Raw genomic sequence first — 26,306 nt, 5'->3', positions numbered from 1 at the left:
TATACTGGGGCAACTATACTGGGGGCAGCTATACCAGCTATACTGGGGGCAGCTATACCAGCTATACTGGGGGCAGCTATACCAGCTATACTGGGGGCAGCTATACTAGCTATACTGGGGGCAGCTATACTAGCTATACTGGGGGCAGCTATACTGGGGGCAGCTATACTAGCTATACTGGGGGCAACTATACCAGCTATACTGGGGCAACTATACTAGCTATACTGGGGGCAACTAAACTAGCTATACTGGGGGTAACTATACTAACTTCATTGGGGGCAACTATACTAGCTTCACTGGGGGCAGCTATTCTGGGGGAAACTACTAGCTATACTGGGGCAACTATACTAGCTAATACTTTAAATTACAGTTAGCTCCGCCCTCATCCGGTCATGACCACGCCAATTTTTGCCACAAAGCACGCCGCAGGTTGTGGTCACGCCCATTTTTTTTAGGGGGGGGGGGGGTCTTTTAATACCCAGCTATCCAAATCAACTCGGATACCTGAACGGTTCGAATTCAGATATCCGATCATATCTGGATTTCTAGCTATCTGGATCCGGATCAATTCGGATTTCAAAAAGAGGTATCCGAGCACCACTGCAAAGAAACATGGGCACCAGCCAGAAAGATTTTTGAATGCACTTTTTATTATTCATAATCAATTTTTTGTCAAAAGAATACAAAATATATGCATATCAAACTTCATCAAGGAATACAGCTGTATACAGCGCAACAGACTGCGCAAAAACATGAAGTCACTTTACAAGTCTGTAGTAATCAGAGCAATACGCATTTGTCAGTATACAGCTTTATTCAAAATAAACAGAGATGGAGGAAAAAGTCCAATTACCAAACAGCAGCGTTGTTTCGAGGCAAGGGAAACAACAAAGCGACTGATGCAGAGATTTAGAGCGGCGTTAATCTTCATGCTGTGTCCAGATGACAATTGAAATACTCGCTCCTGATTGCTAATTGGCCCAAAGCACCTGAGCTGGCCCTTGTGATGCATGTGCAGCAAATGCAGCAAATGACAGTTCTTAGTGAAACAATTCCTGCCGACTTTAGCAGTTAATAGCAAAGGCCCCTTACATCCTAGCAACACCAAACTTGCAGGATATGTTAAAAAGATAGTGGAAACAATCAAGACCCCACATCATTTTTTTTGGGGGGGGGGGATTTCCTACAATCAGCACAAATTTTTTTTAAAGTATTGTTTCCCACTATCTTTTTAACATATCCTGCAAATTTGGTGTTGCTAGGATGTAAGGGGCCTTTGCTATTAACTGCTAAAGTCAGCAGGAATTGTTTCACTAAGAACTGTCATTTGCCGCATTTAAATGCATACTTTATTCCTTTGAAATTTCGAAATCGATTTTCTCAAAAACTATAAGGTCTTTTTTTCCTCTTGTTCCCACTGTTCTTCTTAACATATCTGGAAAATTTGGCGTGCCTACCATTTTTAGGGGGCTTTGCTATTAACTGCTAAAGTCGGCTGGTTTTGGTGGCTTTTTAATCACAAATACTTTTTTGTTTGAAATATTAAAATCGATTTTCTCAAAAACTTAAAGTTCTTTTTGAATTTTTTTTAAGTTGTAGCCACATCTCACCTTCATAATCCATGCAATTTTGGTGATTGTAGCATGTATGGGGGCTTTGCTATTAGCTAAAACGCTTTTTCGTGATCACGGCCGTGAATTTCCGTGATTGCCTCATTCACGGAAAAAATGCGGGTCGAATTTGTGAGTCCGTTTTAAATTTTGGAAATGAATCATGCCATTTCCAGATTTTTTTTTCAACCATGGCCGAATAGTCGAATCCGTAATTGGGGGGTATCCGAGCATCACTGATATATATTCAGACACACACACACACACACACACACACACACACACACACACACACACACACACACACACACACACACACACACACACACACACACACACACACACACACACACACACACCTGACGCGGTCGCAGCTCCGGCTGCTTCAGAAGAGGCCTCTTCTGAAGCAGCCGGAGCTGCGACCGCGTCAGGCGTTCTCTGGGGGTCCCCTCCTGGTTGTTCTATTGGGTAAGTGGTGCCTCTTCACGCCCACTATGCGATCCTTGTTTAGCATCTAATCATATAGCACATAGCACTTTATTTCCTAAACGCTGGTTAGAGTTGTTGCCCTTAGCACAATTGATGTTTGTTTTTGGTTTCACATATGAGTGGACACTTTGAGATTGGCAGCGTCCATCTGTTTACAGCCACGCAATTTTGCTATTGTTTTTTGCACTCACTGTGTATATGCGTGCGCCCACGCTGTTGGGTGGGGGCGCAGGCATGTACAGAGCACTGATTGTTGGATTGTTTTGATTTATTGTTTTTGGTCTCAATCATGCTTGCATGCACAGCAGCACTTTATTCTTGATGAGGATTTATTGTTATTTGCACAATTATGCACAATTCGATGGCACCCTGCCCTATGAACTATATACTATACTATTGAAGCGTGATTTGATTAAATTGTATTCCGGAGGTGGATATTGTCAATAACCTTTGACATACACCATGAGACTGATTTTAATTGTTTTTATGAATTTGTTCTGTTTGTATATTAAATAAAGATTATAAATGTGAACTATTGAAATTCAGAGTGTTCTGGACACATTATTTATGGCCCAAAAAGGTTTTCCTTTTCTTGTGGTGGTCATGATGTCCATTGACGTCATGGAGCCAATCAGAGGGCTCCCAGCCAAAGCCCTAGCAACTAATCACAGAGGGGAACCCTGGCCAGCCCCGCCGGTATATAAAGCGGGCGCCATGATGAGAATCTCGTCCTTGCTTGTGACTGCTCACTGAGAGACATCTCCAGTGCTGTTTGGCTAAGCAAGTGCTGTATCACTGTGCTAAACCTAGCGTTTTTGCTGCTAAACACCTGCACTACACCAGTATTGTATTGTTTTTTAGTTAGCTAGCTTGTATTTTGATTTTAGTCAGTGTGACAGTCAGACTCAGTGCTGCAGCTACTAGACTAGGTTAGGGCCTGCTGTGTGCACAGGCTAGGCCTGTGCCAGCCTTAGCTACAGTATAGCTTGTATTGTAAGTTATTAGGGGTTAGATTACTGTACTACTACTAGTCTTACTGTGTAGTTAGTTGTTAGAGTACTACTACTGTGTTAGGCTTAGCTTCATTTACTACAGATAGTTAGTGCAGTGCTTCTGTTAGAGTCAGTCAGTGTGTGATAAATAGACCATTAGTGTGTGCTCCAGTCACGCCGTCAGTTGAAGTTCTACTAGTAATACTACTACTACCACTACTAGTGTGTACTACTACCAGTTATATACAGTAAATTTGTATCGAGTTAGCTTACTTTAATTGCAGTGCTTTTACAGTGTGTGTTAGATAGACAGTTAGTGTGTGCTCCTGTCACTCCATCAGTTGAAGTTCTACTACTACTATCTACTATTACTACTACTAGTGTGTACTACTACCAGTTTATACAGTTAATATTGGATTGAGTTAGCTTACTTTAATTGCAGTGCTGTTGCAGTGTGACAGATAGACAGACATTTAGTGTGTCAGTGTGTGCTACTCTGTTGTCACTCCGTTAGTTGAAGTTCTACTACTGCTACTATCTACTATTACTGATTTGAATAAAGTACAAGTACCCCACTTCATTTAGACACATATAAAGTTGTACTATGTCTGCTGGCACTGGCAGCCGGGGGAGGGGCAGCATGAAAAGCAAGGGCAAGAGGAGAGGGAGCAGCATTGCCGCCACCGTCGGCAGTTCTGCCACGTCAGTGTCTATTCCGCAGCTAGCCACTGGCCGTGGATGCACTGGGCGCCCAGCTGTTAGGGGGAGTCACACTGCAGAGGTGCAGTAGTGTCTAGCGGCCATTTTACAGCAGGGTCGTCGGCGCACATCGGAGGAGAAAGACGCTGAGCCTGTGATGGAGCTGATGGTGCATGAGCAGGCCACCACCAGCTCTACAACAGACATCTCTACCCCCACAAGCACTCCTGTACGCAAGAGCAGCAGCAGCATTCAGGCCGCAAGGGAATCTTCATGTCCCCAATCTGGCAGTTCTTCACTCTGCCCACAGTGGACAGCAATGTTGTCACATGCAATGTGTGCAAACTAAAGCTGAGCAGAGGTTGTGACCCCTCCAAGTATGGCAACTCCAGTTTCATTACGCATCTAAACAAAAAACATTTTGTTGAGCATGAGGAGTTCAAGAGGCTGAAGGAAGCTGGCGCTGGCAGTGGTCAGACTCGGAGCAGCACCAGAACCCCCTCTGCCACTCCTGCTGACACTGAGGCCTGTTCAGGCAGCCAGTCCTCAGTGGCCTCCTGTGCTCCCTCCTTTGCTTCCCGTACAAGGAAAAAATGCCACCAGACCCTGTTGGGCGAGTCTTTCCCTGTTGTTGGCAAGAAGGGGGATATGAAATGGCTGGGAATCACTATGCCTGCCTTACCACCCTATTACCACCACAACCTCCTGGCCCTGTCCTGATTAATAAGCCTGGTTGACACATTTTTTACAGCCGTGGTACCAACGCTACGTGCCATGGTACAATCTCTGGCATGCTCATGGCACATGTTACACCTGCTGCTGCTGCATTGCCCGGCTCCTGCTGCCTGTGCTGCTCCCACTGCCAAGATGCCACAGGCCACTGCTGCTGCTACCTATTATGCCCAAAACACAACTGCTGTGTAATTTTTGTGGAGGTGTCTGGGATGAAAACTGTGCTGTCCGAGTTGTGGGGAGGCCCCGACTGCGGCAGTACGACCGCTTCCTGGAACCTCATGGTTGTTATTGTTTAACTGTGCCATGGTACCAACACTAGATGCCATGGTGGACTATCTATGCTGCCTGCCACACGTTACAATCCTCCTCCCCTCCTCCTGTCTCCTGCTGCCTGTGCTCCCACCACCAAGGTGCATCTGCCTCCTCCTCCTGCTGTCTGTATTTCCCACTGCCAGGGTCCACACAGAACTATATCTTTTGCTCCCTGTCTGCCACTGCCACCAGCTATTACGCCACTATCAATAGCTGCATTGACCTCCTCCTCCTCCTGCTGTGTCAGTCTGTGTTACCCACCGCCAGGGTCAACACAGATCTATATCTTCTACTGCCAGTCTGCCACTGCCATCAGCTATTACGCCACTATCAATAGCTGCATCTACCTCCTCCTCCTGCTGTCTCAGCCTGTGTTTCCCACCGCCAGGGTCCACACAGAACTATATCTTCTGCTGTCACTGCCAGTCTGCCACCACCAGCTATTACGGCACTACCAATAGCTCCATCTACCTACTCCTCCTGCTGCTGCTGTCTGTGTTACCCACCGCCATGGTCCACACACAACTAAATCTTCTGCTGCCAGTCTGCCATTGCCACCAGCTATTACGCCACTATCAATAGCTGCATTACCCTCCTCCTCCTGCTGTCTCAGCCTGTGTTACCAACTGCCAGGGTCCACACAGAACTATATCTTCTGCTGCCAGTCTGACACTGTCACCAGCTATTACGCCACTACAATAGTTGTATTTTGTTGACACAAAAAAAAGAAACATTTTTTTGACATGTCTGGGCTGAAAACTGTGATGTCCCAGTTGTGCATTGGACACAATGTGGGCGGCACGACCACCGTCTGGAACCTCCTGATGTTAATTTGCAGCCATTTCTTTTTTTTGTTTTGTTTTATACCTCCCCACATAAACAATTACTGTTTTTCTTTAAAAAAAAACATGATGCTTCATGCATCATTTACTATAAAAGACATTTTGGAAGCAATTTAAAGGCCACTTCCGATTTTCATCCCCGGATATCCGGATTTACCCGGATAATGGGGTCTGATATCCGGATCGATTCAGATTGCTGATCGGTTCGAATTTGGTTATCTGGTTTTATCCAGATATTTTGCTATCCGGATCAACCCGGATATCAAAAAGAGGTATCCCAGCAACACTGATGCAGAGCCTAATTATAGGCAGGGTACACATCTTGCATTCAAAACAGATGCACCAAATTAACTTTAACGTAGGATGTTAGCTTCCATAACAGTTTGAATGCAAAGTATACCGCACTGGACCCTTCCACCGCGATGAGGTCATCTTTTTGGAAGGGTCTATTTAGTTTAACCTCCATATAAATAATTATAATGGATACATCACATTCTGTTTTACCCTGCCCAGAGTTGAGAGGCCAACTTTATTGTTCTAAGCCTTAGCAATAAGGCAACATTTATCAAGAGTAGTGATTCAACCAAGTTGTGAGCAAGAGGAATTCCAAGATATCCTGAAAGTTTTTACTTCGAACAATATGTTCCATCTTAAGGTTAGTACAGACAGTGGAGAGAGGATGACCAAAAATCATCTTATTTGTAGATTTCCACGAGGCTGTGATCAGTTGAACTGCTAACATCAGTGTATGGCATATAATGGGTTGAAAGCGTTTATCATATTTATCTAGACCAACCTGTAATAATGCTAGGGCAAAAGATAATTCAAAATCAGCAGATAAAAGTGATTGTAGTAAATATTTCTATTCCAGTCCTTAAATCCTTGACAACTGGGGAGTCTCATAGCGTATGTAGAAGGTTACCTGTCTGAGATGAAAAACTTCAACACAATGGAGACAAATCTTTGGTGAAAGATGCTAGCCATCTTGGGGTTATATACGGGTTCACTAACTTTCAAGCACCACTGTATTTTTTCATTATTTTTAATGAACATGATAAATAGCCTCATCATTTTCAAACAAGCCCTTTAACTAGATGAGAAAATCAAAAAGTATTAGATTTGGTCATGTATTTTCAAAAATGATACCGTAATGCATATAATGCATATTTTAAGCAGTTCACAAACACGCAACAGTGTAATGCACAGGAATGTTAGGACTTTGCTATATCTACTAATTTCTTTCCATAGTTGGGCTATAGCTACAATACACTATGATTAATTTTGAATAAAAGGGAATTACAGGGGACCTAACGATTATCCAATATTCTAACATCCACTCTAGTCGTGATGGTCATATCTAGGAGAACTCACGGTGAGGCATGATATTTGTTTGATCAGCTGATAGATTTGCAAAGCTCTGATTTGCTGTGATCACATCATCATGACTAGCAAATCAAAAACGTACATATCTATCACCTGACCAAACTGATCACATGCTTCTCCATGAGTTCTCCTAGACATGCTACACTCACTACACTCTTGCTTAATTTGCATTTATCTCCACATACCTTTGAGCTTCATAAATCTCTCCACGAGAAATTGGGCTTCCTCCTGGATTCTTTCCTCCACACTCCTTTTCCCCATCCCAAAATTTCTCATTGTCGTGAGTGAGAATCGACGCAAAGTCTTCCATCTTTTTCCATTACTCATGATGACCCCTAAAAATTAAAGACACTGTCTCTTAAAGGACCACTATCGCGAAAATAGTAAAATTTAAAATGCATGTAAACATATACAAATAAGATGTAAATTTCTCCCACAAGTAAAATGTGCTATAAATTACTATTCTCCTATCTTGATGTGACTTACAGTAGGTAGTAGAAATCTGACAGAACCGACAGGTTTTTGACCAGCTCATCTCCTCATGGGGGGTTTCCTAGGGTTTTCTTTATTTTCAAAAGCACATAGTGAATGGCAGTTGCTCCATCCAACTGTCAAAACAGTGTGCAGGGAGTAGTGTTGGGCGAACACCTGGATGTTCGGGTTCGCGAACGTTCGCCGAACATGGCCGCGATGTTCGGGTGTTCGCGCCGAACTCCGAACATAATGGAAGTCAATGGGGACCCGAACTGTTGTGCTTTGTAAAGCCTCCTTACATGCTACATACCCCAAATTTACAGGGTATGTGCAGCTTGGGAGTGGGTACAAGAGGAAAAAAAATGTAGCAAAAAGAGCTGATAGTTTTTGAGAAAATCGATTTTAAAGTTTCAAAGGGAAAACTGTCTTTTAAATGCGGGAAATGTCTGTTTTCTTTGCACAGGTAACATGCTTTTTGCCGCCATGCAGTCATAAATGTAATAAAGATAAGAGGTTCCATAAACAGGGACCGGCAACGCTAACCCAGCAGCAGCACATGTGATGGAACAGGAGGAGGCGCAGGAGGAGAAGGCCACGCTTTGAGACACAACAACCCAGGCCTTGCATGAGGACAAGAAGCGTGCGGATAGCATGCTTTTTGCCGCCATGCATTCATAAATATAATACAGATAAGAGGTTCCAGGAAAAGGGACCGGTAACGCTAACCCAGCAGCAGCACACGTGATGGAACAGGAGGAGGCGCAGGAGGAGAAGGCCACGCTTTCAGACACAACAACCCAGGCCTTGCATGAGGACAAGATGCGTGCGGATAGCATGCATTTTGCCGCCATGCAGTCATAAATGTAATAAAGATAAGAGGTTCCATAAACAGGGACCGGAAACGCTAACCAAGCAGCAGCAGCACACGTGATGGAACAGGAGGAGGCGCAGGAGGAGAAGGCCACGCTTTGAGGCAAAACAACCCAGGCCTTGCATGAGGACAAGAAGCGTGCGGATAGCATGCTTTTTACCGCCATGCAGTCATAAATGTAATAAAGATAAGAGGTTCCATAAACAGGGACCGGAAACGCTAACCCAGCAGCAGCACATGTGATGGAACAGGAGGAGGCGCAGGAGGAGAAGGCCACGCTTTCAGACACAACAACCCAGGCCTTGCATGAGGACAAGAAGCGTGCGGATAGCATGCTTTTTACCGCCATGCAGTCATAAATGTAATACAGATAAGAGGTTCAATAAACAGGGACCGGAAACGCTAACCCATCACAGATGGTCATTGTTCATGTTACTTGGTTGGGGTCCAGGAGTGTTGCATAGTCGTTTCCAATCCAGGATTGATTCATTTTTATTTGAGTTAGACGGTCTGCATTTTCTGTGGAGAGGCGGATACGCCGATCTGTGACGATGCCTCCGGCAGCACTGAAACAGCGTTCCGACATAACGCTGGCTGCCGGGCAAGCCAGCACCTCTATTGCGTACATTGCCAGTTTGTGCCAGGTGTCTAGCTTCGATACCCAATAGTTGAAGGGTGCAGATGGATTGTTCAACACAGCTACGCCATCTGACATGTAGTCCTTGACCATCTTCTCCAGGCGATCGGTGTTGGAGGTGGACCTGCACGCTTGCTGTTCTGTGGGCTGCTGCATGGGTGTTTTCCCACTCCAAGCACACTACCGATACCATTCCCTTTTGGGCACTAGCTGCGGCTTGTGTTGTTTGCTGCCCTCCTGGGTTTGCGGAAGTCAGTCTGTCGGCGTACAACTGGCTAGAGGAGGGGGAAGATGTCAATCTCCTCTCTAAAGTCTCCACAAGGGCCTGCTGGTATTCTTCCATTTTGACCTGTCTGACTCTTTCTTCAAGCAGTTTTGGAACATTGTGTTTGTACCGTGGATCCAGAAGGGTATAAACCCAGTAGTTGGTGTTGTCCAGAATGCGCACAATGCATGGGTCGCATTCAATGCAGTCTAGCATGAATTGAGCCATGTGTGCCAGAGTCCTGCCAGAATCCTCATCATCCTCTTGTGAGCGTTGTGATAGTTGTTGTGATGCATCATAGTCGTCACCTTCTTCGTGGTCTGCTTCTGCTGACCATTCGCGCTGAATTGTGGAAGTCCAACGTGCACCGCTCTGGCCCTCGTCAGTGGTGGCAGGAAATTCCTGCTCTAACTCCAGCTGTTCCTCCTCCTCTTCTTCGTCATAGCTGCTGGGGCCAGCGTTTCCTGAGGCGGATGGCCTGATGTTGGTACCATCACGCTGATCGTTTTCTCCTTCAGATTCCCCCAGTTGCATCATGACAGCTGTTTCCTTGATTTTCAACATTGACTTCTTCAGTAAACACAGCAGTGGTATGGTAATGCTGACTTAAGAGTTGTCACTGCTCACAAGCAACGTGGATTGCTCAAAATTTTGGAGGACTTGGCAGAGGTCCAACATGTTAGCCCAATCGGATCCACAGAAGCTTGGCAGCTGTCCGGATGCGCCTCGGTACTGCGCCGTCATGTACTGGACCACTGCACTCTTCTGCTCGCAAAAGCGGGCTAGCATGTGCAGCGTAGAATTCCAGCGCGTAGGGACATCACACAGCAAGCGATGGTGGGGGAGATTGAAGCGCTCCTGCATCTTGGCGAGTGCCCCCGAAGCAGTACTGGAATTTCTACAATGTTTGGCCACTCGTCGCACCTTCAACAGAAGATCGGCCACGCCTGGGTATGTCCTCAGGAACCGCTGAACTACTAGGTTCATCACGTGCGCCAGGCAAGGGATGTGTGTCAGCTTAGCCAACCTTAAAGCGCGAATGAGATTACTCCCATTATCACACACAACCATGCCCGGTTTCAGGTCCAGCGGTGCCAGCCACAAATCCGTCTGTTCCTTTATTCCCCTCCAAATTTCCTCCCCTGTGTGCTGCTTATCCCCAACGCAGATCAGCTTCAGCAACGCTTGCTGACGCATGCCAACAGCTGTGCTGCACTGCTTCCACGATCCTACTGCTGCTGGGTTAGCGTTTCCGGATGAGGTACAGCTTTGAGATGCTTTGGAGGAGAAGGAGTCAGAGAGGTAGGTGCTGCTGTTGTTATCCAGTGGGAGGGACGGCGGTGCAGCTGTTTGCGGCGTGGGCAACACCCGCGCCGTAGCAGGTGAGGAATCGCTGCCAGGCTCCACAAGGTTCACCCAGTGCGCGGTAAGGGAGATGTATCGACCCTGGCCGAACGCACTCGTCCAGGTGTCAGTGGTGAGGTGAACCTTGCAGGCAACGGCATTCTTCAAGCTTCGGGTTATTTTGCTGACCACGTGCTCATGCAACTCAGGCACTGCAGAGCGCGCAAAGTGGTAGCGGCTGGGAACCACGTAACGTGGGATGGCCACTGACATCATGCCCTTGAAGCTGTTTGTCTCCACCACTCGATATGGCAGCATTTCGCAGGCCAGAAGCTTGGCTATGCTGGCTGTTAGTGCCACGGCCCGGGGGTCATTTGCTGGCAATTTCCTCTTGCGCTCAAGCATCTCCGAGACAGACAACTGAACCGTAGGGCTGCACACTGAACGGCTGTTGGTTGTTGTGTTTGATGACTGGGAGACCTCAAGAGCACTATTCCGGAAAGTGACAGTGTCAGCGTCATCTGATGTTTGTGAATGTTGTTGTTGTGAACCACGCAATGGCTGGGCTACTGCTGCTGCTGAGGAGGGCCTGGTGCTGAGTCTGGTGACCCCAAGGGAGGCAGTGTTGCTGGTACCCTGTCCTGGCGGCCACAGAGTGGGATGTTTGGATACCATGTGGCGGGTCATGCTGGTGGTGGAGAGGTTGTTAATATGTTTCCCCCTGCTCAGGCGGGTCTTGCACACCTTGCAAATCACCATGGTACCATCCTCACTGCAGTCTTCAAAGAAAGGCCAGACTTTGGAGCACCTGCCTTGCTGGCGATTTCTGTTTGCGCCTCTTTTGCATCTCACTTGAACGTCCACGCTTGTGGTGCCTGAAATGTCGCGCCGTCTACCTTGTGGCACAAGGCGAACTCGTGCAGTAGTGGGTTCTTCAACAGACTCATCTGTGCTGCTACGACGGCGATGTTCTCCTTCACATACAAAATCTGGGTCTCTGTCAACATTGTCCATACCCTTCTCCTCTTCCATCTCCTCAAACTCGTCATATGTGATTGTGGGCCGCCGCCGTGGAGTAGAGCTCCCCACAACAACCTCTGCGCAGCACACTCCAACGTCGTCTTCAAGATCTTCTCAGCCGACCTCCTGCAATTGAAACCCCTCCTGCCCAACTTGCTCTGGGATTTGGGTTTCAAAGTCCTCCTCGGACTCGCCTTCCATTTCAGTGGGCGGTGCATTTCCCACAGTCAATGGTTGTGAATCCGGGCACAAAATTTCTGGCTGTTCCATTGACCTTTGAAAGGTGGAAGTTTGTTGGGCTGGGAATAGCTCCTGCGAATACCCCTTCGTGTCCTGAGGAAATTCTTCGGACTGGTTATTTGGCAGTTGTGTGCGTGGTGTCGCTGCCGGTTGTGTCAGCTTTGTGCCCACTGGCTCCTTGTAACTGGCTGAGGACTCGGACCTCGTGCGTGATGTGCTGGTGCTGCTTAACCCACTGCTGGACGCTCATCCAATTAATTATCTGGTCCTGTTCTTTTGGATTTGTGAGGGTTGATTTCCTGGACAACATGGGCGGTATTGAGTGGGTTTTCTTCGGTGCTCCACTGTGGCCTGTACGTGAACCGTCAGGGGGAACACCTCTTCCCTTGCCCCTCCCTCTTTCACAGGATTTCTTCTTCATTTCACTTATCCTTAAAGTACACGCTGACTGGCAGCAGTACAGTGGCAGTCCAGAAATGCTATACAGTGGCGGGTGAGCGGTGTACTACTGTTCCCAGCAGAGACACAGAGTGGCAGTAAACACAATGCTATATAGTGTGGGTGAGCGGTGTACTACTATTCCCAGCAGCGACACAAAGCACAATGCTATACAGGGTGAGCGGTGTACTACTGTTCCCAGCAGACACACAGAGTGGCAGTAAACACAATGCTATATAGTGTGGGCGAGCAGTGTACTACTGTTCCCAGCAGAGACACAGAGTGGCAGTAAACACAATGCTATATAGTGTGGGTGAGCGGTGTACTACTGTTCCCAGCAGAGACACAGAGTGGCAGTAAACACAATGCTATATAGTGTGGGTGAGCGGTGTACTACTGTTCCCAGCAGACACACAGAGTGGCAGTAAACACAATGCTATATAGTGTGGGTGAGCGGTGTACTACTACTGTTCCCAGCAGCGACACAGAGCACAATGCTATACAGGGTGAGCGGTGTACTACTGTTCTTAGCAGACACACAGAGTGGCAGTAAACACAATGCTATATAGTGTGGGTGAGCGGTGTACTACTACTGTTCCCAGCAGCGACACAGAGCACAATGCTATACAGGGTGAGCGGTGTACCACTGTTCCCAGCAGACACACAGAGTGGCAGTAAACACAATGCTATATAGTGTGGGTGAACGGTGTACTACTGTTCCCAGCAGACACACAGAGTGGCAGTAAACACAATGCTATATAGTGTGGGTGAGCGCTGTACTACTGTTCCCAGCAGACACACAGAGTGGCAGTAAACACAATGCTATATAGTGTGGGTGAGCGGTGTACTACTACTGTTCCCAGCAGCGACACAGAGCACAATGCTATACAGGGTGAGCGGTGTACTACTGTTCCCAGCAGACACACAGAGTGGCAGTAAACACAATGCTATATAGTGTGGGTGAGCGGTGTACTACTATTCCCAGCAGCGACACAGAGCACAATGCTATACAGGGTGAGCGCTGTACTACTGTTCCCAGCAGACACACAGAGTGGCAGTAAACACAATGCTATATAGTGTGGTTGAGCGGTGTACTACTATTCCCAGCAGCGACACAGAGCACAATGCTATACAGGGTGAGCGCTGTACTACTGTTCCCAGCAGACACACAGAGTGGCAGTAAACACAATGCTATATAGTGTGGTTGAGCGGTGTACTACTATTCCCAGCAGCGACACAGAGCACAATGCTATACAGGGTGAGCGCTGTACTACTGTTCCCAGCAGACACACAGAGTGGCAGTAAACACAATGCTATATAGTGTGGTTGAGCGGTGTACTACTATTCCCAGCAGCGACACAGCACAATGCTATACAGGGTGAGCGCTGTACTACTGTTCCCAGCAGACACACAGAGTGGCAGTAAACACAATGCTATATAGTGTGGTTGAGCGGTGTACTACTATTCCCAGCAGCGACACAGAGCACAATGCTATACAGGGTGAGCGCTGTACTACTGTTCCCAGCAGACACACAGAGTGGCAGTAAACACAATGCTATATAGTGTGGGTGAGCGGTGTACTACTATTCCCAGCAGCGACACAATGACCGGGGGACCCTGGCTAGCCTGGCTGGAGAGAGAACTACCCTGCCTGCCTACCCAAAGCTAAACCCACAGACAAATAGCGGAGAAATGACGTGGATCGGGTATTTATATACCCGAACCACGTGACCCGTTCGGCCAATCAGAGCGCGTTCGGGTCCGAACCACGTGACCCGTTCGGCCAATCACAGCGCTAGCCGAACGTTCGGGTAACGTTCGGCCATGCGCTCTTAGTTCGGCCATATGGCCGAACAGTTTGGCCGAACACCATTAGGTGTTCGGCCGAACTCGAACATCACCCGAACAGGGTGATGTTCTGCAGAACCCGAACAGTGGCGAACACTGTTCAGCCAACACTAGCAGCGAGCAGGGATGCTGAGTGGCATATTTGTATATTTGCAGAATTCCGTGCAGTATCTGGTCCACTGGAAAGGATATGGCATAGAGGAAAGATCTTGGGTGCCAGATTGTCGCATGCATGCGGAGGAATTAAAAAAGGAGTTTCATGACTTACATCCTGGGAATCCTGGTGGGAAGTGTCCGGAGTCCACTCCTCGAGGGGGGGTACTGTAATGGATTTGCGGAGACACTGCCGCGCGGTCTTACAGCGAGGCGGCTGGTTCCGCGTTCAGACCGGCGGTTTCTCCGCAGCAGCATGCGTCTGGTTTGTCTGAGCCTAGTAGTGCACACAGATGGAGAGCTACGTGTGTGCACTAACAGGCAGGCCCTTTATGCCAATAGGAGAGGGGTCACCTGATCAGGACGATCAGCTGATCCCAGCGCAGTAGGTGATTGGCTAAATGGGACTGGGCGGCGCTGAAGAGCGCTCTGCTATATATACTTCTTGCTTGTCAGTTGCTGGTTGTCTGCCGTTGCGAATGCTTATGTGTTAGCACTCAGACCATAGTCAGATCCCTCAGTGTGTTAGAACCAGGTGGACCTGGGAATTCACACTTAGCCAGATTACTGTGTTATTACTGTGTTATTACTGTGTTATTACTGTGTTATACTTTAGACCAGTTCCAGGGTGTAGAGACCACAGGCCTCACACCCAATATTAGGGAGACTGTGTCATTGCTGTGTTATTCTTTAGACCAGTTCCTGAGTGTTCAAACTACGGACCTCACACTCTAGACTAGACCTCTGCTTGATATCTGTTATGACCTATTGCTCTCTCGACCCTTCTCCTGCTCTCTGATTCAGTACCTTCGCATATCTGATTACCTGTTGCCAACCCTGCCTGTCCCTGGTTACCGAATCAGCTTTCTGTCTCTGTACTTTATCTGCTCGTGTGTTGCCAACCCGGCCTGGCCGACCCCTCTACCTGTGACACCCCCTGGTGGGGTGTCCAGGAGTTGCAGGGACTCCCTGTCCTTCAGAGGGACCTCTCTGCAATCCAGTTAGGGACTCTATTCCATAGGAGTCCTTTGACTGCAGTAGAGTCTGACTCCCAGCAGTTCAGGGAATCACTGGCTCTCTGGTTATCTCCAACCCTAACTAGGAGATACTCGTTATACGGTCTAGGGTCACCTGCTCCTCAGGTGATCCAGGCTCATATTCTGTTGCACCAAGCACTTACATTTCATCAGGTGTCCAGAGGTTAGTTATACTTGTATTATTGGTGATTCTGCAGATCATCAATAATCAGGTATATATCTGTATTCTTGGTGATACTGCAGATCACCAATAATCAGATTCTCTCTGTGTGCTGACACCAATCGTTACAGAACGGCAGACCTGAAAAACAAAATGGACGCACTTAACAGCCGTCTTGATACACTCACCACCTCGGTGGAAAATTTCATCAGAGTGCTGGATGGTCAGCAGGCCCAGATCTCTGCTTTATCTGGGTCCTTACAGGTCCTTCAGACGGCTGTAAATTCAGTGCGATCTCCTCCAGTTACAGACTTGCGTATGTCTGTACCCGAAAGGGTTTCTGGTCATAGATCTGACTTTCAGAATTTTAAGAATCGTATAATGTCGTATTTTGAACTGAGACCTAACTTGTCAGGAGCAGAGGCACAGAGAATTACATTTATTAAGACCCTGCTGTCAGGAGATGCTCAAACTTGGGCATATAGCCTGCAGACAGGGTACGAGGCGCTGACATCAGTAGAGGTCCATGGCCATAACTTATGATGACCTGGGCATTGCCTCTACTGCTGAGCGGAAGTTAAAAACCTTGCGTCAAGGCAAGGATCCAGTAGAAGTCTATGCAGCTGAATTCAGAAAGTGGTCTGTATCAGCTAGGTGGGGGGATTTTGCACTGTTAGATTGTTTTTTTATCGGGGTTGTCAGACGCAGTTTCAAAATTGATGTTGGGACACCCCAAACCAAAAACTATTGATGAGGCAATCTCTTTAGCAGTACGGGTTGATCGCCGTTTACGGTGTCAGAAGCAAACCCATGGTAAGAACGTGGTCAGATATGTCTCTTATGCCTCTTCTCCACCCGTCTCACCTCCGTCAGAACCAATGCAAATTGGTCAGTCCAAGTTGACGCGGATGGAGAGGAATCGCAGGAAAGCAGAACAGCTCTGTTTATACTGTGCAGAGGAGGGCCATAGAGTGCAGAATTGCCCCAAGAAGTCAGGAAACGCTGCCGACTAGGTGTAGTCAGAGGTAATACCCTAGGCGCACAGTCTTTACCTCTAGACAACAATCGTTTGCTCCTTCCCTGTTCTGTCACATGGAAGGGTCAGACTGTTACCACTGAAGCTTTCGTTGACTCTGGTTCAGCGGCTAACGTTATAGATTACGGCTTTGCAAAAAAATTGGGAATTCCTATACTCCCATTGGACCAACTGATTCTGGTCACTGCGGTAGATGACTCTCCTCTGCAAAGTAAACATCCTCTGTCCCGTACTCCGAATTTAAGGTTCAGTGTTAGGTTACTGCATGAGGAGAATCTGCAATTTCTGGTCTTGCGTATGGCAACCTCCACTGTCACTCTTGGCATGCCTTGGTTACAACTTCACTCCCCTCAGATAGACTGGGTTTCAGGTCAGCTAACAAGCTGGTTGACCCATTGTTATCATCATTGTCTAGCGAAAGTAACCATGGGTAATACCAGCATTCAGTTTGAAGGTGTGCCAAAACAATATGCAGAGTTTGCTGACGTCTTCTGTCCCAAGTCGGCAGATAAACTCCCCCCCCACCGTACCTTGGATTGTCCCATTGATTTGAGATCCTGTTGTATGCCTCCCAGGGGCTAAAGGGTTCATCCGTCCCTTGCGTTCACCAGCAGGGGCAGGATTCTTTTTTGTAAAAAAAAAAGATGGAGGCCTTCGTCCTTGCATTGATTATAGAGGCCTAAATAAGATCACGATGAAAAATCGCTACCCTTTACCTCTAAGTGGCGATTTGTTCATTCAGGTGACCAACGCCAAGATTTTCTCAAAGCTAGATCTGAGAGGTGCATACAATCTGGTGCGTATTAGAGATGGTGACGAATGGAAGACAGCCTTTAACACGCCCGACGGGCATTACGAGTACCTAGTGATGCCCTTCAGGTTGTGTAACGCCCCGGCTGTCTTCCAGGAGTTAATTAACGAGGTATTCAGGGAGGTGTTGGGGAAGTTAGTCCTAGTCTATCTGGACGATATACTGATCTTTTCGTCCAATTTTTCTGAATACCGCAGGCATGTTAAGTTTGTGCTGGAAAAGCTAAGACAGAATCTGCTTTATGCTAAACTGGAGAAATGCCTCTTCGAAGTAACCTCGGTTGCCTTCTTGGGGTACATTATCTCCACCTTTGGCCTTTCAATGGATCCAGGGAAGGTTTCCGCTGTCCTGGAGTGGCCTCAGCCTGTTGGACTGAAGGCGCTCCAGAGATTTCTGGGCTTTGCCAACTACTACAGAAGGTTCATAAAGGGGTACTCTACCATCATCTCGCCCCTCACCAGTCTCACCAAAAAAGGGGCTGATACTCATCACTGGTCACCAGAGGCTCATGCGGCTTTTTCCACACTAAAGAAACTGTTCTGTTCCGAACCTATATTAAGACATGTCGATGACACCTTTCCCTTTATTGTGGAGGTTGATGCTTCAGAGGTGGGGGTGGGAGCTGTATTGTCTCAGAGGTCAGGCTTGCAGGTCAAACTCCACCCATGTGCCTACTTCTCTCGTAGATTTTCACCTGCAGAGAAAAGCTACGACATAGGCAACCGGGAGCTTTTGGCCATCAAGTTAGCTTTTGAGGAATGGCGACACTGGCTAGAAGGTGCAGAACACACTATCACAGTTTATACAGATCATAAGAATCTGGAGTACATAGAGGGTTCTAAGAGACTTAGTCCCTGTTCTTTGCAAGATTCAGATTTGTAATTACGTATACCTCTGGTAGTAAAAACATCAAAGCCGATGCCTTATCCAGGTGTTTTGAACCTGAGACAGTACACCCCTCAGCCCCTGAGACCATTCTACCTCAGAAGGTAGTTCTGGCAGCCACTGAGACCTGGAGGGATTGGACAGTCACTCTGAGTCCTTACCAACAGGATGTTCCAGAGGGGAAGCCTGATGGGGTCATGTTTGTACTACTGCCTTTCCGTTTACAACTCTTGCAACTGTTTCATTCCCACAAGAATGCTGGTCATCCCGGGGCCACCAGAACTCAGGATTTACTGGCCAGATGTTTGTGGTGGCCTACATTGGCAACAGATTGTAAGGAGTTTGTAAGAGAGTGTGCAGTGTGTGCAAGGAGTAAACCCTCTCATCAGGCCCCTGTTGGCACCTTACAGCCTTTGCCAGTTCCAAGTGAACAATGGACCCATGTCTCCATGGATTTTGTGGGTGAGCTCCCTCGGTCTGAGGGCAAGACGGTCATTTGGGTGGTAGTGGACAGATTCAGTATGATGGCTCATTTTGTCCCTTTGAAAGGACTCCCCTAGGCCCAGGAATTGGCTGATCTCTTCATCCAGCACATTTTCCGGCTGCATGGCATTCCGGAGAATGTAGTGTCAGATCGGGGAGTCCAATTTGTTTCAAAGCTTTGGAAAGCCTTCTGCCATCAGTTAGACATGGATCTTGCATTTTCTTCAGGGTACCACCCACAGACCAATGGCCAGACCGAGAGAGTTAACCAATCCCTGGAACAGTTCCTCAGGTGTTATGCTGCAGACGCGCAATCCGATTGGGTAAAATTTTTGCCGTTTGCGGAATTTGCACATAACAACCTGAAAAGCTCCTCTTCTGGGATCACCTAAGTTTGCTCCTCTGCCGGTCGCATCTACACCGTTCCCAGCTCTGGAGGATTGGCAGAGGGCTCTAAAGGAGATTTGGGGAACCTGGGGAAAGCTTTCCAAACCCAGAAAAGACAGGCAGATAAAGGACGGTCTGTGGAGTGGAAGTTCTCTCCAGGAGATTTGGTGTGGGTAGCCACTCGACATTTGGCTTTGAAGCAACTGTCCCCCAAACTAGGCCCTAGATTTATAGGACCATTTCCAGTGTCCAAGAAAATCAATAATGTCACTTACGCGATTGATCTCCCAGCCAGTATGAGAGGTGTGAGATCATTCCATGTGTCTCTTCTGAAGCCAGCAGTACACGTGGATTCCTCTCCCCCCCCCCCCCTGTGTTGGTGGATGACCAACCAGAGTATGAAATTGAAAAGATCCTGGACTCTCGCTTAGTGCAGAATTCCGTGCAGTATCTGGTCCACTGGAAAGGATATGGCATAGAGGAAAGATCTTGGGTGCCAGATTGTCGCATGCATGCGGAGGAATTAAAAAAGGAGTTTCATGACTTACATCCTGGGAAGCCTGGTGGGAAGTGTCCGGAGTCCACTCCTCGAGGGGGGGTACTGTAATGGATTTGCAGAGACACTGCCGCGCGGTCTTACAGCGAGGCGGCTGGTTCCGCGTTCAGACCGGCGGTTTCTCCGCAGCAGCATGCGTCTGGTTTGTCTGAGCCTAGTAGTGCACACAGATGTAGAGCTACGTGCGTGCGCTAACAGGCAGGCCCTTTATGCCAATAGGAGAGGGATCAGCTGATCAGGACGATCAGCTGATCCCAGCGCAGTAGGTGATTGGCTGAATGGGACTAGGCGGCGCTGAAGAGCGCTCTGCTATATATACTTCTTGCTTGTCAGTTGCTGGTTGTCTGCCGTTGCGAATGCTTATTTGTTAGCACTCAGACCATAGTCAGATCCCTCAGTGTGTTAGAACCAGGTGGACCTGGGAATTCACACTTAGCCAGATTACTGTGTTATTACTGTGTTATACCAGTTCCAGGGTGTAGAGACCTCGGACCTCACACCCAAGATTAGGGATACTGTGTCATTGCTGTGTTATCCTTTAGACCAGTTCCAGGGTGTAGAGACCACGGACCTCACACCCAAGATTAGGGATACTGTGTCATTGCTGTGTTATTCTTTAGACCAGTTCCTGAGTGTTGAGACTACGGACCTCACACTCTAGACTAGACCTCTGCTTGATATCTGTTATGACCTATTGCTCTCTCGACCCTTCTCCTGCTCTCTGATTCAGTACCTTTTCATATCTGATTACCTGTTGCCAACCCTGCCTGTCCCTGGTTACCGAATCAGCTTTCTGCCTCTGTACTTTATCTGCTCGTGTGTTGCCGACCCGGCCTGGCCGACCCTTCTACCTGTGACACCCCCCCGGTGGGGTGTCCAGGAGTTGCAGGGACTCCCTGTCCTTCAGAGGGACTAGAGTCACCTGCTCCTCAGGTGATCCAGGCTCATATACTGTTGCACCAAACACTTACATTTCAGCAGGTGTCCAGAGGTTAGTTATACTTGTATTATTGGTGATTCTGCAGATCATCAATAATCAGGTATATATCTGTATTCTTGGTGATACTGCAGATCACCAATAATCAGATTCTCTCTGTGTGCTGACACCGATCGTTACACATAGCAATGTGCGCTGCTTTAAATGCTGGTTGCTGCTGTGAAGTATAGTGACCGCGATACTACACACTACTATCTTAATTAACCTAGTTACTGGGTGCATCTCATATCAGCGCCGCTCACTTCGGCGTGGTAAACTCTGAGGCGGCATTAAATACTATTCCCCCTCCGAGTTGTCGCAACTTGGAGGGAGATGTATTTCGGGGTCTGGAACCCGCCAGCGCCCCAAATTACCGCTACACTCTTGCGCAGCATAACATTGCTGCTATGGGGCACCCAGTTTCTAAGAGCCGAGCGCCGAAATCAGCTGATCCGCTAGTTACTATGTTAATTGACATAATAGCAGCCACGCTAGTCGAGTATCGCAGTCGTGATGCTTCACAGCAGCACCCAACATTTAAAGGAGCGCGTGTTGCTATGTAAGAAGTACATGTAACTAAGGAATGCATGCTACGCAGCACAGCCGCGCATTGCGTGCATACCACTCCTAAGCTGTTTTTAACTGTGAAGAAGAGCAAGCAGTGGTTTATGAACATTTCTACAATTATTCTTTACTAGCTGGACGCCCGGCGTTGCCCGGGTATGTATTTGGCTAGTGTTGGCTCCGCCCACTTTTCCTAACCCTAACACACAATTACTCAATTACTTAATGACCAAGTTTTTGAGCTTTGCAGTCTTTGGCATCAATAATTTGCATTGAAATAAAATAAATCTGATTGAATGTGGCTCCACCCCTTTTCTGAATTTGAACCCCAATCACCCAATGGCCAACTGTACCAGGTAAAGGTGATTAACAGTGCATGTAGCTTGTGCCATTAACAGTGCAAGAATTGCAGCAATTAAATATTCCCCTTGAAAATCAATAGGTGAATTTTGATTTGCTTTTGTAGGTTCCACCCACTTTTCTGAATATTAATTCACCCAGTGACCAACTGTGCAAAGTTTGAGAACAGTGTAAGAATTGCTGCAGTTTACATTTTCTCATTGAAATTTGAATTTGTCTCCGCCTACTGAACACAGCATTTCCCGATTATGTATTTGGCAGGTGTTGGCTGCCCCCACTTTTCCTAACCCTAACACACAATTAATCAACTACTCAATGACCAAGTTTGTCAGCATTAAAATGAAACAAATCATATTGGCTGTTTGAGGCTCCACCCCCTTTTATAAATGTAATGCCCAGTCACCCAATGATCAACTGTACCAGGTTTGAGGCAAGTGCAAAATGGCAGCAATAAAATATTCCCCTGAAAAATCAATAGGTAATTTTTGATTGTTTTTGTAGGCTCCACCCACTTTTCTGAATGTTAATCCCAGTCACCCAGTAACCAACTGTGCAAAGTTTGAGAACCCTACCATTAACAGTGTAAGAATGGCTGCTGTTTACATTTTCCCAGTAAAATTTGTAATTGTCTCCGCCCACTTATGACCCCGCATTGCCCGCTTATGTATTTGGCTGGTGGCGTTGGCTGTGCCCACTTTTCTAACCCTAACACACAATTAATCAATTACTCAATTACTAAGTTTGGGAGTTTTGCTGTGTTTGGCATCAATCATTTGCATTGAAATGAAACAAATCTGATTGGCTGTTTGTGGCTCCACCCCCTTTCTGAAATTGAACCCCAGTCACCCGACGATCAACTGTACCAGGTTTGAGGCTTGTGCCATTAACAGTGCAAGAATGGCAGCAATGTAAATATTCCCCTTGAAAATAAATAGGTGAAGTTTGATTGGCTTTTATAGACTCCACCCACTTTTCTGAATATTAATCCCAGTCACCCAGTGACCAACTGTGCAAAGTTTGAGAACCCTACCATTAACAGTGTAAGAATGGCTGCTGTTTACATTTTACCAGTGAAATTTGTATTTGTCTCCACCCACTTTTTAGTTATGGGAATAAAAAGTATCCTATACTTTATTCCAGGTAATGTACTATGTGTGTGCCAAATTTCATTCAAATCCTTTAAGCCATTTTTTGCGTGATCGAGTAACAAACATCCAAACATCCGAACTTTTCCATTTATTATATTAGTAGGATTATTTATGTCTGGGATTTTTCTTTAAAACAAAATTCTTGCAAATCAGTTACCCAGTCTGTTATGAATTATAGTATTATTACTATAGTATTACTTACCAAAACCTTTAAAAAGTAGTTCTACTACACCAATTTCTCCTCTGGCACTAAACACGTCACTGCGATCAACCAGCGCCTCCTTCACAGCATCATAGCCAATGAGCATAACAGCTGGGATATTTGCCAGATACACCATGTAAACTGGTCCATATGCCCCACCTAGCTGTGGAAAGGAAATACATGTTATTTAACAATTTTGGGCGGGAGTGTTATAGAAGAACTGGGACTAGGATATCAAAGACACCTGACCATCGTTATTAGCATTGTCATGCCACTGCAAGGTCTTTGCTGAGTGTCCCCAACATTTTTAGGTGTGTTTGTCAAAACGATGGCATGTTAGAGGGTATAGCTATGCATACACCATGGATTTCTGTCCCCTGGCATGGACTAGGATTTGATCCCTCAAGCGAAAGTTTGGGCCCAATGCTGTACAGACACATCACTAGCCTGGAGGATCGTTCACCCGGCGGGTAGTTCGCGCGGTTTTCAGCTGTCCGTATCCACAGCGGGTGGTGAACACATAGCGCGCTCAACTTGCCCCTATACCTCGTCATTGGGCTAAACTTTGACCCTGCATTGGGCTAAACTTTGATATGAGCAAAAAAAATATGATATGAGCAAGAGGCTTTAATTATGGTATTTTGTATCCATTTTTCCTTGCATCTTTTTGCATAGACACAGCAGAATATTGTAACTTTTACCAATATTCTACTGGGTCTATGGAAATTGGAAAAAGGCACAAAGAAAAATGGCTTGAAATACCTTAATTAGAGCACTTTTCATAATATAACTGAATTTTATCATAATCACTACAATCAAAATAGCCCCTAGTACAATACCATTAAATTAACCAATATTCTGTCTTGCAGTGCTAAAGTGTATAAATACGATACCAATATTCTACTACGACTAATCCTATCCCTATTCTCACACAAAACAATCCTTCTACCAATGCCTAACCCCCTAACCACCTCACCTCCGATGCCTAACCTTAACCCCCACACACACCTAACCTTAACCGTTCGCCCTTGATGCCTAATCTTAACCACCACCCCCCAAAGCCTAACCTTAACCAACACCCTGACACCTAACCTTAAAACCACACTCCTGGCGCCTAACCTTAAAACCCTCCTCTTGACGTCTAATCTCAAAACCCCCCTTTTGATGCCTATTCTTAACCCCCCCCCCCCCCCCCCCCCCCCAACCGATGTCTAACCTTGTTTGAAGCGGATATTATTTTATAAGAGGTAAAAATATAAACCATGTTTTGTAGTGAATACTATTTTATTATGGAAAAAATAAACCTTGTTATGGAAAAATAACGGTGTGCCCAAACTTCTGGTGTGGCGCCTTGTAGCGGCTATTTTACATTAAAGTGTATGGGCGCACCCAAATTCTCCATTTGCCGATCATGCCTAAATTTACAAGCTCCATTCTACGATCCCCAATAGTATATTGTATAATATGCATTTTTATATCCACCATGTAATTTTATATTTAAGCAAAAGTAAGGCTACATTCACAGTGGGTCATTGTGGTGTAATGTAATGGACACATATTAACGTAGAAAGTTGCACTGCAATGTAAAAACTATGCAATGTTCACAGTACTGCGTTGTGATGTAACATTATATTACTTCATAAAGCGCGCCTTAACAGTGGCAGTGAAGCATGCTTCACTGTATGCAACGCAATGGTCGTATAACATGAAATGCTACTTTTCTGTTCCTTTTTTAACTTGAACTCAAAACAACATCTACTTGTAGCCTAAGTCAAAATGCCAAAGCAGTGTATGAAAATACACACTGAACACTTCCATAGGAAATAAAAGGGTTAGTATTAGCAGCCAGTCTGTGACCACCTCTATGGGCTTGATTCACAAAGCGGTGCTAACCTACTTAGCACGTCTAAAGTCTTTAGACGTGCTAACCAGGGTGCTAAGTAGGTTAGCACCGGATTTCTCAATTGAGAAAACCGGTGCTAACCTACTTAGCACCCTAAGAGTTTAGACGTGATAAGTAGGTTAGCACCACTTTATGAATCAAGCCCAATGAGGCAAGGTTTTAGCAGTCTACTGATCTGAAGCATTGAGGTGTGAGTTTACACAATGCCAAAGAGAAAAGATAGCAGCAGTGATTTCAGAGTAGCAGTTGTTGCTATCCATCAATCTGAGAAGAGTTATAAGGTAAGCCCAACGAAGGCTGCAAGGCCGAAAGCTTGCTTATTCTTATTCATTTTTAGTTAGCCAATAAATGGAATCATCATGATTTAAAACTTCTTGCTAAGGCCAAATTTAAACTATTTTAACCACTTCAGCCTTCAGTCGTTTTTCACCTTATGCATTCGAGCAACTTTCACATCCCATTCATTCACCAATAACTTTATCACTACTTATCACAATGAATTGATCTATATCTTGTTTTTTCCACCACCAATTACGGTAGGCTTTCTTTGGGTGGTACATTTTGCTAAGAATGGGAAAAAAATAATTATTTTTTAGTTTTCAGCCATTATAGCTTTAAAATAATACATGCTACCACAATTAAAACCTACGTATTTTATTTGCCCTTTTATCCCGGTTATTACACCATTTAAATGATGTCCCTATCATAATGTATGGTGCCAATAATTTATTGGGAAATAAAGGTGCTTTTTTTAGTTTTGCGTCCATCACTATTTACAAGCTTATAATTTAAAAAAAAAAATTTTTAGTTTTTTTTAATTGTAATTTTTTTTTCATTAAACATTTTATTTGGGTAATTTTTGGTGTGGGAGGTAAACAGTTAATTTTAAATGTAATTATGTGTGTTTATTTACCCTTCCTGGTGGTAACCACGAACGTAGTTCGGGGTAAGCAGCGCAAGAGGATTTCTCAGGCCCTGCTGGGCCGATTTGCATAATTTTTTTTGCAACACGCAGCTAGCACTTTGCTAGCTGCATGTGCACTCCGATCGCCTCCGCTCTGCGCCGATTAGCCGCCGCTCGTCGCACCGCGCTGCCCCCCCCCCCAGACCCCGTGCGCTGCCTGGCCAATCAGTGCCAGGCAGCGCTGAGGGGTGGATCGGGACTACCAATGACGTCACAACGTCGGTGACATAATCCCGCCCATCGCCATGGCAACGGGGGAAGCCCTCCAGGAAATCCCGTTCTTGGAACGAGATTTCCTGATCGCAGATCGCCAGAGGCAATCGAAGCGGGTGGGGGGATGCCGCTGCACAGCGGCTATCATGTAGCGAGCCCTGGGCTCGCTACATGATTTAAAAAAAAAATTGTATGTAGATGTAGTTTTACTATTTGGCTACAAGATGGCCACAGTCAATTTTTTTTTTAGTCCTGGAAGTGAGCACTCC

The 26,306-nt window shown here is 46.3% G+C and overlaps 1 protein-coding gene across 1 annotated transcript in view; it reads right to left on the bottom strand.

Annotated features, from left to right (window-relative positions):
* LOC137528918 (cytochrome P450 2H2-like) overlaps nt 1–26,306 on the bottom strand; it is a 103,041-nt gene that overhangs the window by 72,803 nt on the left and 3,932 nt on the right. Inside the window, exons 2-3 of the mRNA XM_068250682.1 lie at nt 22,958–23,120; nt 7,248–7,397 (exon numbers count right to left, since the gene is read on the bottom strand). Of these exons, the coding sequence (XP_068106783.1) occupies nt 7,248–7,397; nt 22,958–23,120 (313 nt within the window). The remainder of the gene's footprint in view (nt 1–7,247; nt 7,398–22,957; nt 23,121–26,306) is intronic.

The sequence above is a fragment of the Hyperolius riggenbachi genome, chromosome 8 (genome assembly GCF_040937935.1).
Source record: "Hyperolius riggenbachi isolate aHypRig1 chromosome 8, aHypRig1.pri, whole genome shotgun sequence".
Lineage (NCBI taxonomy): Eukaryota > Metazoa > Chordata > Amphibia > Anura > Hyperoliidae > Hyperolius > Hyperolius riggenbachi.
Note: the sequence above shows the minus strand (reverse complement) of the source record. Positions and strands in the feature narration are given on the sequence as shown.